General features: G+C 35.6%; 3 protein-coding genes across 8 annotated transcripts; all 3 read right to left on the minus strand.

Moving 5' to 3' along the window:
- Window positions 1–820: 820 nt before the first annotated feature.
- LOC137713486 (E3 ubiquitin-protein ligase RGLG1) lies at window positions 821–6,206 on the minus strand. Of its 5 annotated transcripts, none has more exons than XM_088684691.1 (14): window positions 5,495–5,687; window positions 5,232–5,384; window positions 3,846–4,041; window positions 3,641–3,725; window positions 3,417–3,557; window positions 3,213–3,326; window positions 3,012–3,109; window positions 2,812–2,858; window positions 2,626–2,731; window positions 2,395–2,522; window positions 2,123–2,177; window positions 1,465–1,521; window positions 1,290–1,385; window positions 821–1,115 (listed from the first exon to the last, which is right to left on the minus strand). In XM_088684691.1, the coding sequence occupies exons 3-13, from the start codon at window positions 3,978–3,980 to the stop codon at window positions 1,302–1,304; spliced, it is 1,050 nt and encodes a 349-aa protein (XP_088540817.1). In that variant the 5' UTR covers window positions 3,981–4,041; window positions 5,232–5,384; window positions 5,495–5,687; the 3' UTR covers window positions 821–1,115; window positions 1,290–1,301. The 5 variants fall into 5 exon arrangements, with proteins under 5 accessions (XP_088540817.1, XP_088540815.1, XP_088540814.1 ...); XM_088684689.1 differs by lacking the exon at window positions 5,495–5,687 and adding an exon at window positions 4,663–4,962 and having other exon boundaries at window positions 3,213–3,308; window positions 5,232–5,371; XM_088684688.1 differs by lacking the exon at window positions 5,495–5,687 and adding an exon at window positions 4,663–4,962 and having other exon boundaries at window positions 2,812–2,846; window positions 5,232–5,371.
- Window positions 6,207–11,894: 5,688 nt separating this feature from the next.
- LOC137713471 (F-box/LRR-repeat protein At4g14103) lies at window positions 11,895–15,126 on the minus strand. 2 transcript variants are annotated; one of them, XM_068452771.2, is made up of 5 exons: window positions 14,967–15,105; window positions 14,528–14,599; window positions 13,215–14,275; window positions 12,671–12,850; window positions 11,895–12,302 (listed from the first exon to the last, which is right to left on the minus strand). In XM_068452771.2, the coding sequence occupies exons 3-5, from the start codon at window positions 14,232–14,234 to the stop codon at window positions 12,006–12,008; spliced, it is 1,497 nt and encodes a 498-aa protein (XP_068308872.2). In that variant the 5' UTR covers window positions 14,235–14,275; window positions 14,528–14,599; window positions 14,967–15,105; the 3' UTR covers window positions 11,895–12,005. The 2 variants fall into 2 exon arrangements, with proteins under 2 accessions (XP_068308872.2, XP_068308871.2); XM_068452770.2 differs by lacking the exon at window positions 14,528–14,599 and having other exon boundaries at window positions 14,967–15,126.
- Window positions 15,127–18,288: 3,162 nt separating this feature from the next.
- LOC137713345 (FBD-associated F-box protein At5g56380-like) lies at window positions 18,289–19,459 on the minus strand. Its single transcript, XM_088684034.1, has 4 exons — window positions 19,213–19,459; window positions 18,841–19,119; window positions 18,414–18,670; window positions 18,289–18,327 (listed from the first exon to the last, which is right to left on the minus strand). Exons 1-4 carry the CDS (start codon window positions 19,457–19,459, stop codon window positions 18,289–18,291), a joined length of 822 nt encoding a protein of 273 aa, XP_088540160.1.
- Between the last annotated feature and the right edge of the window lie 1,626 nt (window positions 19,460–21,085).

Consider the following 21,085-nt stretch of genomic DNA (forward strand, 5'->3'; position numbering starts at 1 on the left):
ATTCTTGGATTAAACTACCAGATGCGATCAAAAGATCATTCTTGGGTTAAACTACCAGATTGTTCTCAGATCATAAAAATGCAAAATCTTATTTGTCGTTTTGTTTTATAAAATAGTTGTCCAAAAATTATTTTGTAAAACAATACCGTATGGATCCTTAAATGTTTTTGAGTTTTGTTTGTAAAATAGGGTACCAAACGGCCCTAAACTTTGGAAGAATATTTGGACAAGAGGCTGTAAAGTTTCCAGTGACAAAGAATATAATCCACATGGAGCAAGACTAAGGTAACTAATCATGTTTAATGTTTAATCAATAAAGTGTGCAATATAGGCATCAAGGCCAAGACAGAATAAAGCCGGGCACAATTTCATCAAACCAAGCCCACTGGGGCTTTTGCCTAAATGGATAAAGCGATATATGTTGAGCTTACTTACAGAACGAGTAATGTTGAGAGTGCATTCTATACAAGGAAAGTAAAAGATCTTTCGTGTCATAATGAGTTGGACTACTTTTTATATTGTCAATTGTTTTATAGTGAAATTTTAACTTCCTTCATAATATCCTAGCGGGTTACACATTTCTCGACCACAGTATACATGTTAGGCTTCCACACGTGACAAGGCATATTGAGAGGTGAGTCCTACATCAAGAAATGAACCTTACACGTGCTTATAAGAAGTTGATCTACTCATTCTGTTTCAAATTTAGTTTTATGGCTAAACCTCAACTTCTTCAGTTTCTTGTAGGATCAACCTCTTCAATTTCAAATTTGGTTAATAAACCAGCCAAATTGGGTAGGAAATGACAGAAGCAATCAAATAGCAATAAGCAATCATATTGATGATACCTTATAGCAACCAACCCTGCTTTGTATCTCTATGTAAAATCATTAGCCATGTACTTGATTCTATACACCCAAATTACATCCGATCTTGGAGGTTACAAAGCGTCGTCTATTATTGACACAAATATTCCTCTTTCATCGGTCTCCAACTACGTACTATTTGACTTTCGTGTAGTTTCTGCAACAATTCAATTACAAAACATGATCGTGTAAATGGCTGCTTCTGCATATTGGCAATAACTGAAGGGCTCGCCTGCATCCGAATCATGTCTGCACCAACAGATGATTTGTATAAGGAAAACTATAGCGAAAACGTTCTCTCCGATTAGTATGACCAATAAAACTGTTCAACAGCATGTAAATGAACACTTGAAAACACAGTAAGTAAAAGAAAGAAGCAAGCAATTGCATATGCATATAACAATAGATGGTAGACAATTAAACCTTTTCAGATCCCTATATCAATTTGTAATCTTTGGTGCCCACAGGAATCCGACACCATGGACAATGATAAATCTTTGGTTTGCAGTTGCTACATATCTGCACCGAGGGGAAGAAAAATCAATGTCTTCTCAGCAATCACAACATATCTGTACTGAAAACTCAACTAAAAAAGCACCTGATGCCCGCAATACAAGACCATGTTCACTGAATTACCAACGCACAGCGTACAATCCTGTACAAGACCGTACAAAATGTTATCCTAGTAATAAATCGTAGAATCATCGTAACATAAAGTTGCAAACACATGAAATTACCCATAAAAATGAACATAAAAGCTTCAAGGGTTTCAAATTCAACACAAGAGTCACAACTACAAAATTACAATCATCAAAGCACTAAATACTCGTAGTTACTACTTTCACATTTTGGTTACAATACAAGGACTGTACAGAACAGAACAATAAAAAAACCAGTCAAACTATGCCGTACACAAAAGACCGGCAGCAACAATAGACCTAAGCTTAATCTCATGTGACGCCTGTCTTACAGGGTTTTGAATTCAACACAAAAGCAGCTACTACAAAACTATAAACATCTACGTAGTAAATACTCGCAGTTACCACATTTAAGTTTAGGTTATTACTTTATTGTTCATGAGTACCCCTTTCATAAACACATCAAAATATATCTGCATATATTAAAATGAACTTCGAATGTGCAATATGAGGTTTTTCACCTCCGAATCTAAAATTCCCTTGATAATACAAGTACCAGTTTCTTTAGAAGAACTGTGTGAACAAAATTTAGATGTGTCAGCTTAAAATTCTGTATACCTCATTCTCATTGGTAGAATTAACAGCAGGTGGAGCCCTCTTAAAAGTCTGACCACTGTTCATTTAAAAGAAAATATATATGAAAATGATGTCAACAGGTAATCAACAGCTTTTCACGGATAAGAAGTATAGAGAACATCGCGAGGGTAACCATTTGGTAAAATTGCCATTCCAACCACTGCCAGTTTTAAAAGAAGGAATTACACATGAAGAATGGTGTCAACAGGTAATCAAATGCTTTAACAGATGAGAAATATCGAGAACACTAGTACCCTGACATAGATAAGTTTCTTGTTGCGTTATACTGCGAAGGAATTTTCATCAGAGTTGCTTGTGTAAATTCGGCCTTCTTTTGTGAAGGGGGCACATTCTTTGTCACAATGTCCGTAAAATTCACAAACTACAAACAAAAGAGATGTTCTTTCCTATTCAGTATTTTCCAATAATCAATAAGCCAAAATCATGAGTAAGAAACAAGAATGAATGAAAGTCTGAGATCTTACATGGAGATTATCAAATGCCCGACTACGAGTAGAGTCACCAAGTCTCTTCATGATGTCCCAGGGTCCATCACCAACACCAACTAATATAATTGATAGAGGGAGATTGCTGCAATAAAAGAAGCGTACCAGATCAAAAAATGCTTGGGCGAGCAAACATTTATTATTAAGACAAAGTTTACTACTCACCTTGCTTCAACAATGGCATCAATTGTCTTCTGCTTCTGCACACCAAGCTTTGTCACATATTATCAACACTTCTAGTTAGTCACAAATCATAAAATGCAGAAAGCAAGCATGTGTTTTGAGCTAAAAACAAGTTGATTTATAGCATGAATGGCCCTCTTGTTGCATGTTCAACTAAAGAAAACGATATTTAGGTAAAATACCTGACCGCTCGTAATTATCAACAGGATATGGAATTGGCCACCACTCTTCTCAACGATAGACATGGCCATTCGAATTATAGGTGCAAATGAAGTTGGACCTGCCAGAAATAAGAATTACGAAGAATGACTAGTTAGGAATATAAAGACTTCTTGAACAATACGAAGAATAAATAAACCGAGGATGCAATGCAACGGTAAAACCTGCAAGTTGTAGAGAAGGAACAATTTTCCTGTAGGTTGTCAATACTTCCACAAATCCATTGCAAAGTCTTCCATCCGGATAAAAACTGAAGACATCTTCATCATGGGTTGTCGCTGAAAGTTAGAAAAACAGTGTTTCTCGACCCGATGTTCCAAAGAATAAAATCGTAGAGAAAAAAAGGTAAGTAATCATTTAATAATTACCATCTCCAAAGCCAAAACATGGAATTAAGTTATCCTCATCGAAACCAGCCAAGGTTTTTCCAATAATGGATATCGCCTGTTCATAGGGATTTGGACAATCCCCACTGTGGTGCAAGCTTCGTCTGTGGAATGACCTTCCACCTATTTACAGAACAAATTTCAGCATGTTTCACTGCTGCAACACACAGCATAGTCCATATATTTCAAGAGATTGAAGGCTTAACCTGTCCACTCATTGCTCTTTGTGAAATCTATACCCACAATAAGATTGGGAGACTTGAGACGAGCATGTTCCAGAGCCTGAGTCACCTGCAATCAGAAAAATAAACAAATTTGAGTCAGCAAAACTGAACACTTATGGCAGTGTAAGGAAATATCAACAACAAAGGGAAGCTTGCAGAAAATACTGCATTACAGTGCCAATCTTACCTCAATCAGGGAATTGTAATAGCTCTGAGTTTCTTCAGAAGCTGGCAAATGGGCTTGGGGATATCCACTCTTTGAAGAAGGCCTTGATTGAGACAACTTCGCCCTCCCCCGCATTGTTGAAATGCACCCACCCATTACCTCAACTCTTAACAGAAATTCTCCAATTCTAGACTGGCAATCACAATGCAGGAGGACCCTACCACAAATCAAAACCCAGAAAGATGAAAAACTTGAATTCAAAGCTCCAATAGACACAAACACAAGCATTTACGAACATTTGACTAATTTTAGGCTAAAACATGTTCAAGATTGGACCCCCAAAATTTTCAAAAAATTGACAGACTCCTAAAGATATTGAATTACAGATTCTATTCATTGACAGACATATGCCTTCTCGGTTAAGTAATCTCCAATTAGCAACATAGTAGACATCCAAGTACCATAATCCGACTCGGGGATAGGATTAACTCTGTCAACCCACCCTCTGAACGAAATGAATTTTGCCCCTGTAACGGTGGCCTCAAAATGCATCCCCCCATCAACTCAACTGTCCACAGAAATTCCCCAATTTTGGAGAAAACACTCTTCCTGTCACTTTTCAATACAGAACCCACCACAAAACCAAGAAAAGGAAAACCTTGTATCCAAACAAGAATTCACAAAAACACACACGCTCCAATTTCAGACGAAGCACCCTTCCCGTCACTTCACAATGCAGATCCCACCACAAAACCCAGAAAAAGAAAACCCTGAATCCAAACTGCAAGTAACACACATACAGACTGGTCACATAGAATTCCAGATAAGGGAAGCTTACGAAATCTCCTTGAAAATTTGTAATTTTCTTGCAAACCAAACACCAAAGGTAGTGTTGGATATGATTGATTCATGTTTTTTTCTATTCAGCGACATAACATGTGCCTTCATTCACAGTCACGTAATCTCCAATTAGCGACTTAACCGATGAGATGACTAAGAACTACGTGGCCTGTAGATAATTAAGGGCAGTCAGGATGCGGCTTTGTCATAAAGCCAGTTAGGATGCTTTTCCGGGTGGCCAAAGTCGGAGCCAGGACGGTTTTCTGGGTGGCCTACAGCTCCGAACCAAAGTCAAGATCTGTCCGAATTTCAACAGAACCTCATCAAAGTTTAAAAGGTTGAATTTTCATTACAAATCATAAAGAAACAGCATAAGTGTAAGCTTTAGCTTCCCAAAAAACAAAACCACAGCACAATATACAGCATATCATTCAATCACATATCATATAAGAACATCGATCTTTCAGTATCCCAATTAAATCAAAACATAGAATTCATCACTTCGATCAGTGATTTGCTCAATCTTAATTTCTATAAGTAGAAAAATTTGAAGCGATAAATATATACCTTTTTCACTTGGACTAATCAGCCAAAAACAGCAGTTAACGATCGAGTGTGATGGAACACCGAACACGGCCCAAAACCCTGTTATGTCCTCTTTCGTGGTTTCGGATTTTTGTCCGTCGGGGCAATGTGGACAATATGCATGCTTTCACGGTGCTGCCAAAGCAGGGGAAAGATCTTCAGGCCCACTATCCTTCCCTTTAAATGATGACACGTGTAAATTCCTGTCTTCGTAAATTACGCATTCCAATATATAGGGCACGTACAAGAAAAACCTTTGGGAAGAAGTTCACCGTCCGCAGTAGCCCACCTCCCTTCCCGCGGCGCTGCCGTTCATGTCCTCCGCCAACGAAAGAGAGAGAGGAAGGGGACTCTCGCTCTGTTGTCTGCATTGGGTGGAGGTCAGGAAGGCGGGGGGAGGGGTTTGGCGGCGTCAGCTCCGATTCCGGCAACACACTCCACATTCCCAGATCTGGAATCTTTCTCTCTCCTTCTCTCTCTTTCTCCCCTCCGGATCGGTTTCTCTCTCTATCTTCCTAGGATAAGGTATTAGTGGAGAGAGAAATACTTCGGCAACGGGTAATTAAGCGGCAGATTCAGTATAAACTGGGATTCATTTTTCCTTTAAGTGCTTTCGGCCCCGGAAGATAGAGAGAGAAACTGAGATAGAGGGAAGAGAGAGAGAGAGTTCATATCAGTAGAAGGGGAGTAATCGGGTTGTCCGTGCCGGCGGCTGCCGTTTCTGTTTCTGGTCTTGAGCGGTAAAAAGGGAAGTTCATTACTTATCGGGTAAAAAGCGGTACAGATAGGTTTGTTTTGTTTTTTGTGAAGGGCGGCACAGAAAGGTTAACTCAATCGAACTAATTTTGAAGAGTATATCAAGAGCAAATGATATTTATAATATAGGTAGTTAAAACTTATGCATTTGTGATATAGGTAATTAACAACAAAAAAAATCTAGGATATAGATATATTAAATAAGTAAAAAGATAAGGTAAGTTGCATTCTACTTCTTTATATTTGTGTTCAATGGCATTTTATACAATATTTTAAAACATTTCAATCTCATACATATGTTTATTATTTCATTTCAATGTTATATATAGGGGTGGGCATGGGCCGGATCAGGCCGAAAATTGAAGGAACCAGACTAGACCCCTTGGAAAATGAAACGGGGTGGGCCGAACAGGGTAACAGAAAAATAAAAGTTGGAACCCGGACCTAACTCGGCCTGTTTAAAACGGGCCGGTTCCTACGGGTCTACTGGTCCACGGGTCTTTCTCCCTGTTGTGCTTTCTCTTGACCTGCAACGAGCAGCAAACAGATCTATGAAGCTTCAAGAAATTTCAAGTTCCCAGGTCCTTACATGCATGTTTCAGCTCAAATTCTTGCAAATAACAAAAACTCATATATCCAATCAACTACAAAATTAGCAAGAACCCAAAAAACACATATATAATAATGCAATCTTCAACCTAGATAAAAATTTAAAAAAAAAAAAAAAAAACAATTCAATTTTGATATGAGCAAGCTTCTTACAACAGCTTGTACTACACACTGGAAATTTCAAGATGGATCGTCATATTTGAATACTTTTTGTTTGAAGATTTGGCTTTGAGATGGATCGTCATGGTGGTCATAGTTGAGAGGGGCTGAGGAGGGGGCTCAACTATCTAGAATTCGGTCAGTCTGGGAGACCGAGAGTTGGTCAATCTGGGAGAGAGAGATCGAGAGGGAGGAAAGTCTCCAAGTTTAAGAATCGATTAAGATGATATGGGAGAGAGAGATTGAGATAAGGAGAGTCTTCGAGTTTAAGTATCAACGAAGACGATCTGGGAGAGAGAGATCGAGAGGGAGGAAAGTCTCCGAGTTTGAGAATCGACGAATACGATTGAGGAATGAGGAGAACCGGAGAAACCAAGAGAGGAATTGCAGAGACATGTGTGTGTGTGAGAAAGAATGAATGAATACATGTGTATATGGTCCAGGCTGGGGGCCCGTGTATACTCAGAAATTGGACCTGACCCGCCCCGCCATATACTTAGACCTACCCTGCCCTGATCCGTTTCGTGTATTAAATATAAGGCTCCGCCTCGAACCCGCCTTAGACCGCAGGTCCAGGCCCGTTTGCCCACCCCTACTCATATACCTGTTAATGGATTCGTTAACTTGACCTTAAATAGTGATGTGGCAAACTTAAAACCTACATTTATGTTGAAGTGTATGTCACAAATACGTCACATAGGCACAAAGAAAAAAAAATTAAAAAAAATTTTTTTTTTTTTTTTGTTAATAAATTTTTTTTATAAAATAAAATCCTATTTTTTTTATTAACAATCAATATTATCTATACGAATGGGAAGGGGGTAAGTTTTACCTCACAATGAGCTAGTAATAATATAATTTAAATTCACATTTGACTATAATCGAATCTAAAATATTTCACCTACAAGTGAAGGGAATACCACTCCACCGTAGTTTAATTGACAAAACTAAAATTCCTTTAAGAGTAAAAATAATTTAAACTTTTTTATAAAACCAACGTGAGTCCCACCCATCAAACATAGAAGGAGAAATTGGTTGGGTGGGCCTACAGCTTGTGTGTTTGGGGTGGGTTTTGGGGGAAAGAGATCCTCTCCGGATCTCTCTCCAAAATCCAGGAATCAAGTGATCCTGGCCTTTGAAATTAAATCCAACGGCGAAAAACAGATAAGTTAGTAAAAAAATTTAAAAGCTATAATAATTTTTGGCTGGTTGATCAAATTTCAAAGGTCCGGATCACTTGATCCTTGGACTTTGGAGGAAGAGATCCGGATAGGATCTCTTTCTGGTTTTGGGCTCTCTATTTCCTAAGGTTATATTTTTGAGAAATTGAAAAAATGATGAAAATACAAATTCAAATGGTTCAAATAATTACTTTTCGAGATTTTGTTGATATTTCGTGAATATTAGATAGATTGATCAATGTGTGATGTCGTCGTTATTTGATTTTGAGAAATTGATCGATGTGTGATGTCGTCGTTATTTGATTTTGATCATTTTAGCAATAAGAATTTGTAAAATCCTTATGTCAGCCATTTTATCTCTAGCAATTATGGGCCTTCATATCATTTTTATTGAGGAGAAAGAAATTCAAGCTCGGGTAATTTTAAAAAGGTGGGTCTATCATCACTCATAAAAATAATAGGAAAACACAGTCCGTTTAGGCAATAGCAGAGCTAGGAAATTTTCACCGGATGGGCTAGCTTAAAGATTTAATCTTTAAAAACAAAGAAACTTGATACTATATTTTTTAGAGTATGCTCTAGCTTAAGAAAATTTCACAAGATGAGCCGAGAATTTTTGTTATTAAACAAATATGTGTTAAAATTCAAACAAATTAATCCAAACTTGGACATGTACAAGAAGCGGTGAGAAAAAGGATGTAACAAAAAGAAATTATTTCTAAACTGTATTATATAATTTTATATGGATTATGATTAATGACTAAATATATAATGGGTTACATTCGAAAATCAATAAAAATTACATGTAAAATTTTAATTTTTTACGGAAAGCCCTTAACAATGCTACGCCATTGCGGTTAGGAGCGGCATGACGGCAAGAGTGATCCTATAGAAAGAAAGATAAATAAAGAATTTGATGAGCAACTTGGTTGAGATTGGAGCCGCCACATTCATTCAATAGGAATTATGCTGTTGCTGTCATTCTCCTACTATAAAAGGGATTTGCAGACTTTGTATTGGATCATCATGATTTATTTTAGGTTATCAATGAAGATAGCATGCTATGCATGCATTACGTAGCGAAAAGATGGGGAGAATAAGAAAGAGAGTTTAATGTTAATTGGAGATTTTTAGTGGGCTTTGTTTTGTCGAGGTTCTTGCTATCGATCAAGGTGAGTGATTTATATAATGTGTTGCAAAATTTTTTATGTATGATAAATGAAAACCACAAACTATCGTGGGGTTTCTCTATTTCAGATCTTAATCTATTTTCAAGTCAAGCATGTTAGATTTGTTGAAATGCTTTTAGAGTTATTATATATGGTGATATGTGGATTATTTGAAAATGTTCATGGAGCATGAGAACTTTATTGTTGCGTTATTCCGATTGATAAATGCAAACGGCACACAGGGATTAGGGCGGAAATGTCATTAGGGATCATGTGGTGAGTTACATTTGATGAAGGATATAATTAACACGTAAAGAGATGATTTGATATAAGCTCTCACTGGGCAACGATGGTTGTTGCTCAGTCCTCATCTAATGAGTTGTTTGGCAAGACAAATGCTTGATGAGGAATTTAAGGGTTTTATTTTTTATTTTTTTTGTAAACCCTATAAAAAGTTTTGGAGTTATTAATATACAAGTTTTATTTTCGTTATTTTTTTGTTTATTTGCACATTGGGCACGCGGCTACTTTTTTAACTAATCTCAAGTGTGGGGCATGACAGAATATACTCTCAAACTCTATATAAATGTAACCCACACCATCATAGTAAAACAAAAACGACATCAAACGTCGACGTAGTCCAATTTCAAGCGAACCACGAAACATTTTGGGTTCTTGTGAGTTGATCCAAATGAATCAGAAGAGAGTTCTTCCACCAAATAGAAATGCTAAACACATTTTCTTTTGCCTCGTTTTTTTATTTTTAGTAGTAGGATTGTAGATGTTGGCAAGCATGGCAGTGATGCCACCACTTTCATGAACTTTTTATTTTCTGAAAAAAAAAAAAAAAAAAATCACTTTGAACAAAGCCAACCTTTCTTTAATAAATGTAAAATACTCTTATTTTTCAACAAATTTTTTTTTTTTTTTTGGTTAAAAATCAAGGCAACTTTATTAATATTTTATTTGCATTTCAAATGTCATCTTGCACAGTTACACTAATCTCCATACAAATTTTCCTTCTGCTTTTACACATAACGACTTTTTTTTTTTTTTTTTATTGTCGATAACAGTTGTCTTAAACTTCAGCATTCAAATTCTTTTTGCGACTTGTCACCAAAAGGCACAAAAATAAATACCCAAACATGTCTTCCCTGTTAACTGTTAAGCCTCTGTCCAATAAAAGAGAGCACATCAGCTACAAGAGCTCATCCTTACCTGGTTTCTGGGACTAGACTGCACACCCTTTTTCTCAACTGCTATGTGCAGTTATAAAAAGTAAACTGTGGTTTGACGTCCTAAACAATTATCCCAGTTGAAATTGATCATGTGAATTATTTTTTTGGTAAATTAACTCCTTGAATTATTTAAAATCAGCCAATTAACCCCTTGACGTTGACTCCATCCACTATTCCGTCAAATTCAAGGACAAATGTATCTTTTCATCATCAATTCTTACTTATCTGTTATAACCACCGATAAAATAATGACACATGAACATGAAATAATTCAAAAACTTATAGCATAATAAGAAACTTAAAGAAACGAAACATTTACATAAGGACCATTTCATATTATCATTACACATCCACATGTCATAATTTTATTGGTGGTTATAAGTGACATGTAAAGATCGATGATAAAAAAGATTAATTTGCCCTTGAATTTGGCAGAATAATAGACATAATCTAATGATAAGGGGTTAATTAGTTTATTTCAAATAGTTCAGCGGGTTAATTTCAACTGGAGTAAGAGTTCAGAGGGTCAAACGACAATTTACCCTTTAATAAATCATGATTTTTAATTGTCGCATCCCACCTATCAAATAAAAAGTCTTAAATCTTAAATCTGTTTTTAGGGAAATAAGAGTTAATAAGTATAAAATAAACTTATCAATTTAACCAATACTAAATTTAATAGTAATAACTTAAAACTTTTATACCTGTCTTACTTTATTCATTTGAAATTTTAAAGACTAGAAGTCTAGAATAAAAACTATAGAAGTTCTTACTTTAAAATATTAATTTCAGGTTTATTACATAACTTTGTGGAGAACAAAAAAAAAAAATTAAGCATTTGATTTTGTAAAAATAATTTGAACTTAACTCACTCACCGAATAATTCTGACTCCGCCATTGACTAGGACTAGATCATCACTCAAGCTTGTTATGCCCAAACCCAAGTAAGAAATGTTATCGACCGGCGCAGGCATGGGAACTTCCTTGAACAGAGACATGAGAGACATGAGAGACATAAGGAAGATAAGTGGAACAATAGATAACAATGCAATCTATTCTTCGTCCCTCTCCTCCGCCCATCTACCCTCCGCCCTGCATACGGGCATTACTTCCTATATTTTGGAAGGAAAACTAACGAAAAGTTAAAAAACTACCCTTGTAATAAAAAATCATTTTTAAAGGTAGAGTGAATAGTACTAAAAAAATGTATAAATATGATTTTTCGTTAAAAATGAACAGTACCAAAAGTGTTTTGTCAAACCTCCCTATTTTCAACCAATTTTAAAACAACTTCGTACTTCAAGAATACCAAATTATCGGCATGTTACAATCCCATAGCAAAGATACGTTTCGTGTAATATCGATCCTTTTTTAACAGATCCCAAAACAAAAGGCCAAGGCTTTTCTCTCCTCAATCGCCTGTATGAGAGTTTCCGCCCCTAATCGCCAACCAATAGGTCTCGGTTGAAACCAAAAAACTATTGTTAACCTGGTAAAAGATAACCGCAATATTATACAATAACATACATGGACTAGTAACAAAAAATCTTAGTACTTATTAAGCTTAACAAGCACAAGGCAGTAAGTACTACAACCGAACTGCATCCATCAACATCCGGACTACGGTTTTGAAGTCGCAACACATTATTTCTTTACATAAATATTAAACCTGCCTAATTCCCTCTTTTCATTTGCTTTGTATTCCTGAAAGACAACTCTGGCAGCAGATTTCCGCTTACTTTCATTTACCACCTGAAAAAGAGTTGACTGCTCGGGTGAATGAAGTATGACCATTTCCTTCAAATTCTTACCATCCTCGAGCATATACCTCACTAATTCCATTCCATTGTTCCCGCTAGGAAGCTCTATTGTTGCCTCCTTCAGCTGATCGATAAAAGCCAAGTTTTGAGATTTCCAGAATTCCCTATTAAATCCACATGCCTGGAAAGGAAACGAGCAAATAAATTAAAATTTATTATAGATTGTTACATCCCCAACCCGAGATGAGGCGTGACAAAGATATTGAGTATATAACTTGACATTCCTTTGAACTGCACTACCTACATATGAGTATACTAGTGCATAACAGGGTTAAACATCGCCCTGGAAACAATAATTGAAGCTCTAAAGATACCATTACTTAGAGCACAGAAACAATCTTAGAAGAGACCGAGATCAATATTTTTTTGATGGACCAATATCCTAAACCCTTGGAACAACTAATTTTAGTTACCATTGCTGGGACACATCACATAGTAAACTACGTTGGGGGGAGAGAGAGAGAGAGAGAGAGAAAGAGTTGAACTTACTTTAGGTTTCTGGATGAGTGAGGGTGGGTCACACTTTACATACAAAGTTTTCAAATTGGGCATTCCTCTCAGAAGAGAGACCATTGTTGGGACTATGTCATCAACCAAGCTCTCAATATGCACACCCAGGTACGATATATCATCAAACGGTGCAGGCATAGAACCTTCCCTCAACAGAGCCTGCAATATTATAAAGATGAGAGGCAGAGTCTTGAAATAGAACATACACTATAAGTAAAAAAGACAAACAAAGTTGAGCGGCTTGAGCCAAGGGCGACCCATTTCCAGAATTCATGCACTGATTTCAAAAATAAAACTTTCCGCACCAGTATAAATTTTCATTCCACTATGCCACGCTTGGTTTTGGTTTCTTAAGTTTCAGAAACATAAACTAAACATCCCTACTATCTCCATGGCATAGAATCATAGTGAAGATACATTCCTTGCAACATCCTTTCAAAGATCCAAAAATGACATAATCTACACAAATTCATAGTGCAAACCATCATGTTTTAGCTAAAAAATAATCTCTCTAAAGTTTTACCTTGGCTGTCTCTCCGCTAAGAATAAGGACTTTAACCCTGCGGATACTGCAAAGAAGCTCAAGTACATTGCCAAAGTCATTGTTATCTCCCTCATGGTTCAGAAAAATTTCAGCCGTTTCTAAGCACATAAAATTCCCAAGATTTTGGTTATTCAACAAACTCCCAGTCCATTTCAAATACTTAAGATTTGGAGCAAAAACTTTGAAGGATCTGCTGCTAGGCGAATCAAATCTCCAGTTTATACGCATAGCTTCAAGTTTCTCACATGAGATACTAAGATGACAGAGGTCACTGTGAGAGGAAAACACAAAACTAAATGATTCCAAGGACGAGCTTTCAATGGTGATATTTTCTACTCGGACATGTTCAAGGTGTAATTCCTTAATCGATTTGCAAGAACACGAGATCCATTTGCAAAACCCCTCATCTATTGTAACATTTCTCAACTTTAAGTATTGGAGATTGGTGGAGTGAACCGAGGAGGGCACTGTAAGAATTTTATTGCAGTGCACTGATAGAGACCTCAAAGATCCACAAAGAAAGATGCAAGATGGTAACTCTAGTTCAGTCGTCTCAGGTATCCCCAACTCAAGATCAAGTACTTCAACGTTGCACCTTACTGCCATATGAATCCATGTGACCACTCGGTAAAGCTCGTTATAGAGACTTGCACCTTTTCCATAAGCGAGACTCCAACGAATACGAAACTGTTGTATTTTACTGTCCCTACGAAGAACCAAGAACCTATCCAAAGAATTCAACAGCTTAAATTGCTTACTGTAAGATGATTTATTCCAGTTGTTAAATTCATCAAAGTTCAAAGAGGGTGTTGATAGATGAAGTTCTCTGCATCTTTTGGATACATTGCCAAACCGAATGAGATCCAATATAGAGAGTAATGAAAGAATTCGATGTGCAACTTCATCTGGCATACTACTAAATCTATCGTTCGTGCGCTCAGGACAAGCTCCTTGAGCCTCTGAACTTGTAGTTGCCAATAACTTACTCTTATGTTCCATGATACTTGTTTTCCTCTCGCTTTTCTAATAATAACTTAGACCTGCAAGGATTAAGAACATGAGAACACAACTACGTAAATACACGACATCAACAGTACAAAACTAAGACCATTTTATTTTACGAACAATAGCGTTAGTGGGTTAAATAGTTAGTTGTTAGGGGAGAGGATAAGTGGGAATCAAACTCGCACCAAGGTGCATAGGCATCATTTATTTTCACCACTCCGTCAGCTAATTTAAACTCTACATTTATTTCTAACATGAACATAATTTTATCAATTTTCAAATTGTACCTTTGAGTGGTAAATATGAGACCCGCTACGACAACTAAACTGCAATACATTAGGAAACGACCTACATACCATCTGTTACATTCAATATCAAAGAGTTAAACTTTATATATAAAAATTTATATATACATATATTTTATGAAAATATGAATTATCTGCAACTAACCCTCATGGGTTTGCTGTAGGTTAACGAACCCAGAAAATTCTCAGCAAAAGACTGCATCTTTTCCCCATTCGAATTCAACATCTCCCAATATTAACAATTACCAACAAAAATTTGTAAAAAAAAAAAAAATAGACATTAAAAGAATAAAAAACCTGATCGAAGTACTTAATAGCTTCGGATGAGTAAAGATGAAGAATTTCGAAAGGGAAAACGGATAAATGGAATCAGAAATGGCATGCAATTTTGGGGGTTGAAGGATCGGAAATCAATTCGTACCTACACATCCGGTGGCGTCCAGACGGCGAAGAGTGGTGTCCAGACGGCGGAGAATGGCGTCTCTCTCAGCGGCCCGCCAGCCGATCTGATTTTAGTGTTTTGCTCGAAAGTAAAACCTTAAAATGTTCGCGTATTGTCGAATACACTTAACATTTTCGGTAAAATTAGAATTTGATAGAATTTATTAATAGACTTTAAAATTAGAATTTTAAAATAAGAATTAAAAAGACTTGAAAATTGTAGTCAAATTAGAATTTTAAAGAATTTTAAATTATTTTAAATTCAACTGTAGTTAATTAAAATTTTTAAAAAAATCTACACATGTTTACGTGTGGCGAGGACAACAAAAACTTGCTAGAACACTAATAAGTGAGGGATTGATAGATTTGGTTAAGAATCCGTTCCCCTCTGATTTTTTTTTTCACACCCTATAGCCTTTAGACATAAGAGAACTTGGCACTTAAAAAAATCTATTAAAATTATCTGAAATTCAAATTGACTACATTCTTTTACATAATAGGCCTCACATTTATTTTTTTAATTAAAAATTTATCTTAATATACCTCATATATTTTTTTCATAATATTCTCACACCTTACACTCTCAAGTGCTAATACGTAAGGTCAACCAAAAATCTTATTTGTTTCTTCAAATTATGATGTGACTTTTCTATTGTTTCTCCTACCTTTCAAATAATGAAGATTTACATTTGAGAATTCATCATTAACAGAAAAAAAAAATTGAAAATCCATCACTTTGTAGCAAAAAGGATCTAGAAATGCATAGCATAATTGGTTTTGCATTAGAGTAATGTTAGGTATATTAAATTTGCAAACTAAATAATGTGTCACCAATAAGAAATAAGCACGTTAATCAACACTTATGTAATAATCCAATCGTCAACTTTCATATCATTTAGTTTCCAAAATTTAATCTTCCTAACGTTACACTTGTCATTACACATCATGAATACTACTTTTGGGTTGCTTCAACTTTCCTAGAAGCTAGCCTACTCTCTGATAATGGTTCTATTGTTGAAAATTTGAACAAGTCAACATATATAAAAATGAACTACAATCTAAAAACTGAGTGCTGCAAAACCAAAAAGTTTCTTCATCAAAAAAAAAAAAAAAAAAAAAACAAAACAAAAAAGTTTTGTTACCAAGTCTAAAATTTTATTTTTTTTTTAAAGTAAGAGGCATGCTTTGATGATATATGGGTGAAGGAAGAAAAAAAAAGTAAATTTTTGTACAAAATTACTTTAATATCCATGACATTTTGTGTATGATATTTTCATTGGTTTTTTTATTAACAAAGGGTGTTCTATTAATACGTAGTATAAATGAAAAAAACATAAAAACAAGCACCAAAAGCTCAGATAAAGGTAAAATTCCTAAACTATCCACTTGTCATTATCTAATTGGGTCTTGCAATTCTTTTGGTGCTTTGCTTCCGTTCCAAAGTAGTGGCATATGAAAACTCTTTTTCTTAAAACACTTTTAACGAAAAGTTATCGGTACTATGAAAACTCTTTTTCTTAAGAGAGTTTTAACGAAAAGTTATCGGTACTATTCATTTTAACGAAAAATCATATTTTTACTCTAAAAAGTCAATCCTGTATTATTTACTTACGGTACATTTTTGTCATTTTCGTTAAAACTCAAAGTTTTTAAACTTTTTTCATTAATTTTCTTTTTTCTTAAGTGACAGGAGGGTTGAAGCCCAAAGACCAATATACATCAAGAGTTGAGTAATTTCAACGAACAGAAAATGTTATTCAACATATCAACATCAAGACTTAGGTTTCAACATTAAATCATAAATAAATCCTTCTGAAATGAGATTTAAACCAAGCATCTCTACCGATCACTTTACTCAACCCAGCTAACGCAGAACGAAACGGTGGAGTTCAGGCATTCCCTGCTTTTCCTTAAAGACAACTGTTGCAGAATTCATCTCCCCTTCATTTACCGTCCTCATAAGAGTTGATTGATTGGGTAAATAAAGTATGACCATTTTCTTCAAATTCTTGGCTTCCTCAAAGATATACCTTGCAAACTCCAATTCATTGCCCCCATAAGAAAGCTCAGTTGTTACCTCTTCAAGCTGATAATTAATACAAGCCAGGTTTTAGGATTTCCAGAATCTCCTACTAAACCCGCTTGCTGAAGAAAGTTAACATGCATGCAAACCAAATGAGAATTTCTTAGAGAGAGAGAGAGAGGTGAATGTAAATGTGAGTAAACTTAGTTTTACTTACCATGGTAACTTCCACTATCCTAAGAAGCAAGGGTCGGAAAGTTGCCACATACTTTACGTCCAAAGTTTTCAGATTAGGCATTCCTCTAAGAAGAGAAGCCATTCTGCGGACTAAGAAATTACTCAGACGTGTATATGTACGGAAGTGAGAAAGGTGATGAAATAGTTCTGGCACTGAATCCTGCTCCCAGGGCCGGCCTGAGAGTAGCCCAAGTAGGCGCCCGCTTAGGGTCCCCACTTCGGAAGGGCCCTCAAAAATATTTTATATCTTGTAATTAACATATAAATAAATAAATAAGTAAGAAATATTATAATTCATTTGTTAGTGTAGTGGAAATGTTGGCTTCATTTTTCTTTGGGGTGGTTGAGTTCGAAACATGAAGGTGCCTTTCAGTCTCTAGAGTTTTCTTGTTTTTCAAATTTACTGACAATCCATCTGTCCAAATGCATATAAAGTTATAAAACTCAAGTCTCTTTGCAATTTTTTTTTCTTTCAACTTCTTATTCTCTCCATTTCTATCGAATGTTTAAACCAACTTCCCATTCTCTCCATTTCTATTGAATTGTTAAACCAATTATTATATGGTCTTAAAGATTGTACTTTAAGGTAATCAAAACTTTGAATTTCTATTTTTCTTTTCAATAACTTTTTATTCAATGGATTATTTTAATATTCAATTCGTTAGTGTGATGTTGATTTTAGAAGAAGCAAAAAAAAAACACAAGAGAAACAATTGGTGTTGAATTTATTATACTCATCAATCAAGTTTTATTGTTATTTACTCTCTTGATCATCAAATTTTATTATTCTTCACTCTCAATCTTAGACTCTTGACTGCAAACATTTAGTATATTTGTGTCTAAAAACGTGAATCGTGTAATGTTTAAGTAATATTTGTATATTTATCTTCTTTTGATATTAATTTTTAATGATATTTGATGTGAAAATAGAATTTTTTATGCATTTAGCGAATTCTTTGTTATACAAATCAATATACAAAGAACCGGAGATCAAAGAATTTTAGAGCTCCACTTCGAAGACTTGCCTAGGGCCCCTAAATTCTCAGGGCCGCCCTGTCTGCTCCCTCCTGAATAGTCGAGCCTGCAAATTATAATTCATAAGGCAACATGTATATGAGACAGATAAAGGAGAAGGGCCTCAAAATCCCATATATATATTTTATGTACCATTGAGGTATCATCATTTAGAACAAGAGCATTAACTCTGCGAATACTGGAAAGGATCCCCATTACTTTGTCAATATCATGAACCCTAGCACGGAGACAAAACACAGCTTCTTCTAAACACAAAGAGTTCCTCATATTTTGGATTCTTGCCAACTTCCCAAACCATTTAAAATGTTTAAGTTTTGGAGCGTCTATATTTATCAAATGGTTGCTGGACACAGCTTTCCACTCCAAATGCATGTCTTCGAGCTTTTCACCTGAGATGCTAAGATATAAGATGTCACAGCCAACATATTGAGAACCTTAGTAAAAATAGCAGGATGAATATGCAACGATTCCAAAGACGAGCTTTCGGTGGTGATAATTTGTGACCCATGAACAAGTTCAAGCCATAATTCCTTGAGGCATTTACAGGAACATGAGATACATTTGCAAAACTCCTCGTTGATCGTAAGATTTTTCAACTTCAAGCTTCGGAGAGTGGTGGAACAAGCCAGGGATGGGGTTTTAAGAATGCTAAACTTCAAGTCCAACATTAGTGACTTCAAAGATTGGCAACGAAAGAGGCAGATTGGCAATTCTACTTCTATTATCCTGTCGTCATGGATATGGAAGTCAAGATCAAGCACTTCAACGTTACACCTTGCAGCATTATGGATCCAAGTGATGACTCGAAAATAATCATCACAGTTGCCTACCAAGTGGCCTGTAAAGACCCAACAAATACGAAAGCGTTGTATATGATTATTCCCGCGTTGGATCAAGAACCTGTCAAAATAATTCAACAACCTCAATCTACCCCACGTAAAATGAGCATAAGGCATTGCGTCGAAATTCCATGATGGAGTTGACAGCTGAAACTGTCTACATCTATTGGACACACAGCCCACTCGAGCGAGGTCTCTTTGAGCGAGGAAGGATAGAATATGATGTACCATTTCCTCTTGAAGATTACTGAATCTGTCCATTAATCTCCCAGTATTAAAAGCTCCTTGAGCTGGAGAACTAGTACTTGCAGTTGCCAATGACTTAGTGATGAGTTCCATGATACTTTGGTTCCTTTGTTTGTGTAACAGTAACCTTACCTACAAGAAGCAATACATGAAACAATTCGAAGTTAGCTAGCGTTCAGAAAATTTTAGTTGTTTTATATTTTGTATATTTATTTGTGTAGAGTATTCATTTCTCAAGCCCAATTCGAAGTTAGCTAGCTGTCGGCCTGATTTCAATCCAAGCCTATCCTATAGTTGATATTTCAATCCAAGCCCAATTCTTAATTCCTTAGATTTTTTTTCTCTTCATTTTCTCTCCAACTTTTAATTTAAAAAAAAAAAAAAAATTGGAAAAACCGAAACTGAAGTGGACAGAATCGAAAAAAAACGGAATTGAAACTGTTCGGTTTTCCCTTTTATCAAACTGAACCAAACTCAATAGTAATTTCAGTTTAGTGTTTGGTTTTGGCTAAAAACGAAGCTAAAATGAACTCAACCAACTCCTAAATTCAATTCTCGTCAAATGTAAAGTCCAACACATTATTATGACTAGTTCATTTTGAGGCTTTGTCCACTCCCCTACCCCTTAGTGTAGATTCGTATGTTAAAAAATAGGGAAACTAGTTGATTCGACTCTCTTTCCTTACTTCCTATATTCCTAAATCCTAAGTTTCCTGATTCTTCTCTCATCGTTCTTGTTGGCTAAACATCTCTAGATTATCTGATCTTTTTTTAAGTGAAATGGAGAAAGATAAGGCGTTAGCTTTTTGGCAATGGTTGTGTGTGAGGCACTTATCTTTTCTCGAAGGGGTAACGACCATCACCTAGAAACCCCACGTCCGTCCCTCCCCCACCCTTTTTTATTAATAATAATAGCACAACAAAATATAAAAAAATAAATACACGCAGGGGATGACACTAAAACCCACAAAGACAGAAAGATCAACAAAAATGATAATAAGGTAAAACGAAATGTCATGAGCATGGGCATAGGCTATAAATGCTAGAATTATAGACCATCATTGGTAAGCGTAGGTTTCTTACTTCCCTTTTCCTTACTTCCCATATTCTTAAGTTCCCCGATTTTTTACTTTTTGTCATTCATGTTAAGTAAACATACCATAATCACACAAAGACTTAATAATTCAAGTTTATTCAATTTCAAAGATTGCAGATGACGTTTTACTGCAATGATGGAAAAACAATCATGCCTAAGTACCCTAGTGCAGGTTCGATCCTCACTGATTTCCCCTCTCTTAACAAATAACTATCTAACTCACCAACCCTAGTCGCTATCGTTATACTGAGAAAATATTTGAAAGACTTATAAAAAATAAAAATAAAAGACTTATAAGAGCAAAAACACATTTCCTAAAACGAACAAGGAAATATTTGATTGGATCTTCACAAGAAATCGATCATCTGATCTAATCATGTTGATTTTCAAATGTAGGGATTTAAACCTATAGAAACCGATAAAAATAGATAAGATTGAATTGCATTTGATTTGTGGGTTTGCGTGAATTGATTCAAATTTTGAACACTCCTAAATGAAATTTCAAATCTTCCGATATTACTAAAAATAAATTGGTAAACAAGATTCATGAAATCAAGTAATTAGAACTAATTTGATAGGGATATATATGCTTACCTCAAGGATTATTCAACACCGAGCGCCTC

This window comes from Pyrus communis, chromosome 14, assembly GCF_041283825.1.
Source record: "Pyrus communis isolate YQ-2024b chromosome 14, ASM4128382v1, whole genome shotgun sequence".
In the NCBI taxonomy this organism is placed as follows: Eukaryota; Viridiplantae; Streptophyta; class Magnoliopsida; order Rosales; family Rosaceae; genus Pyrus; species Pyrus communis.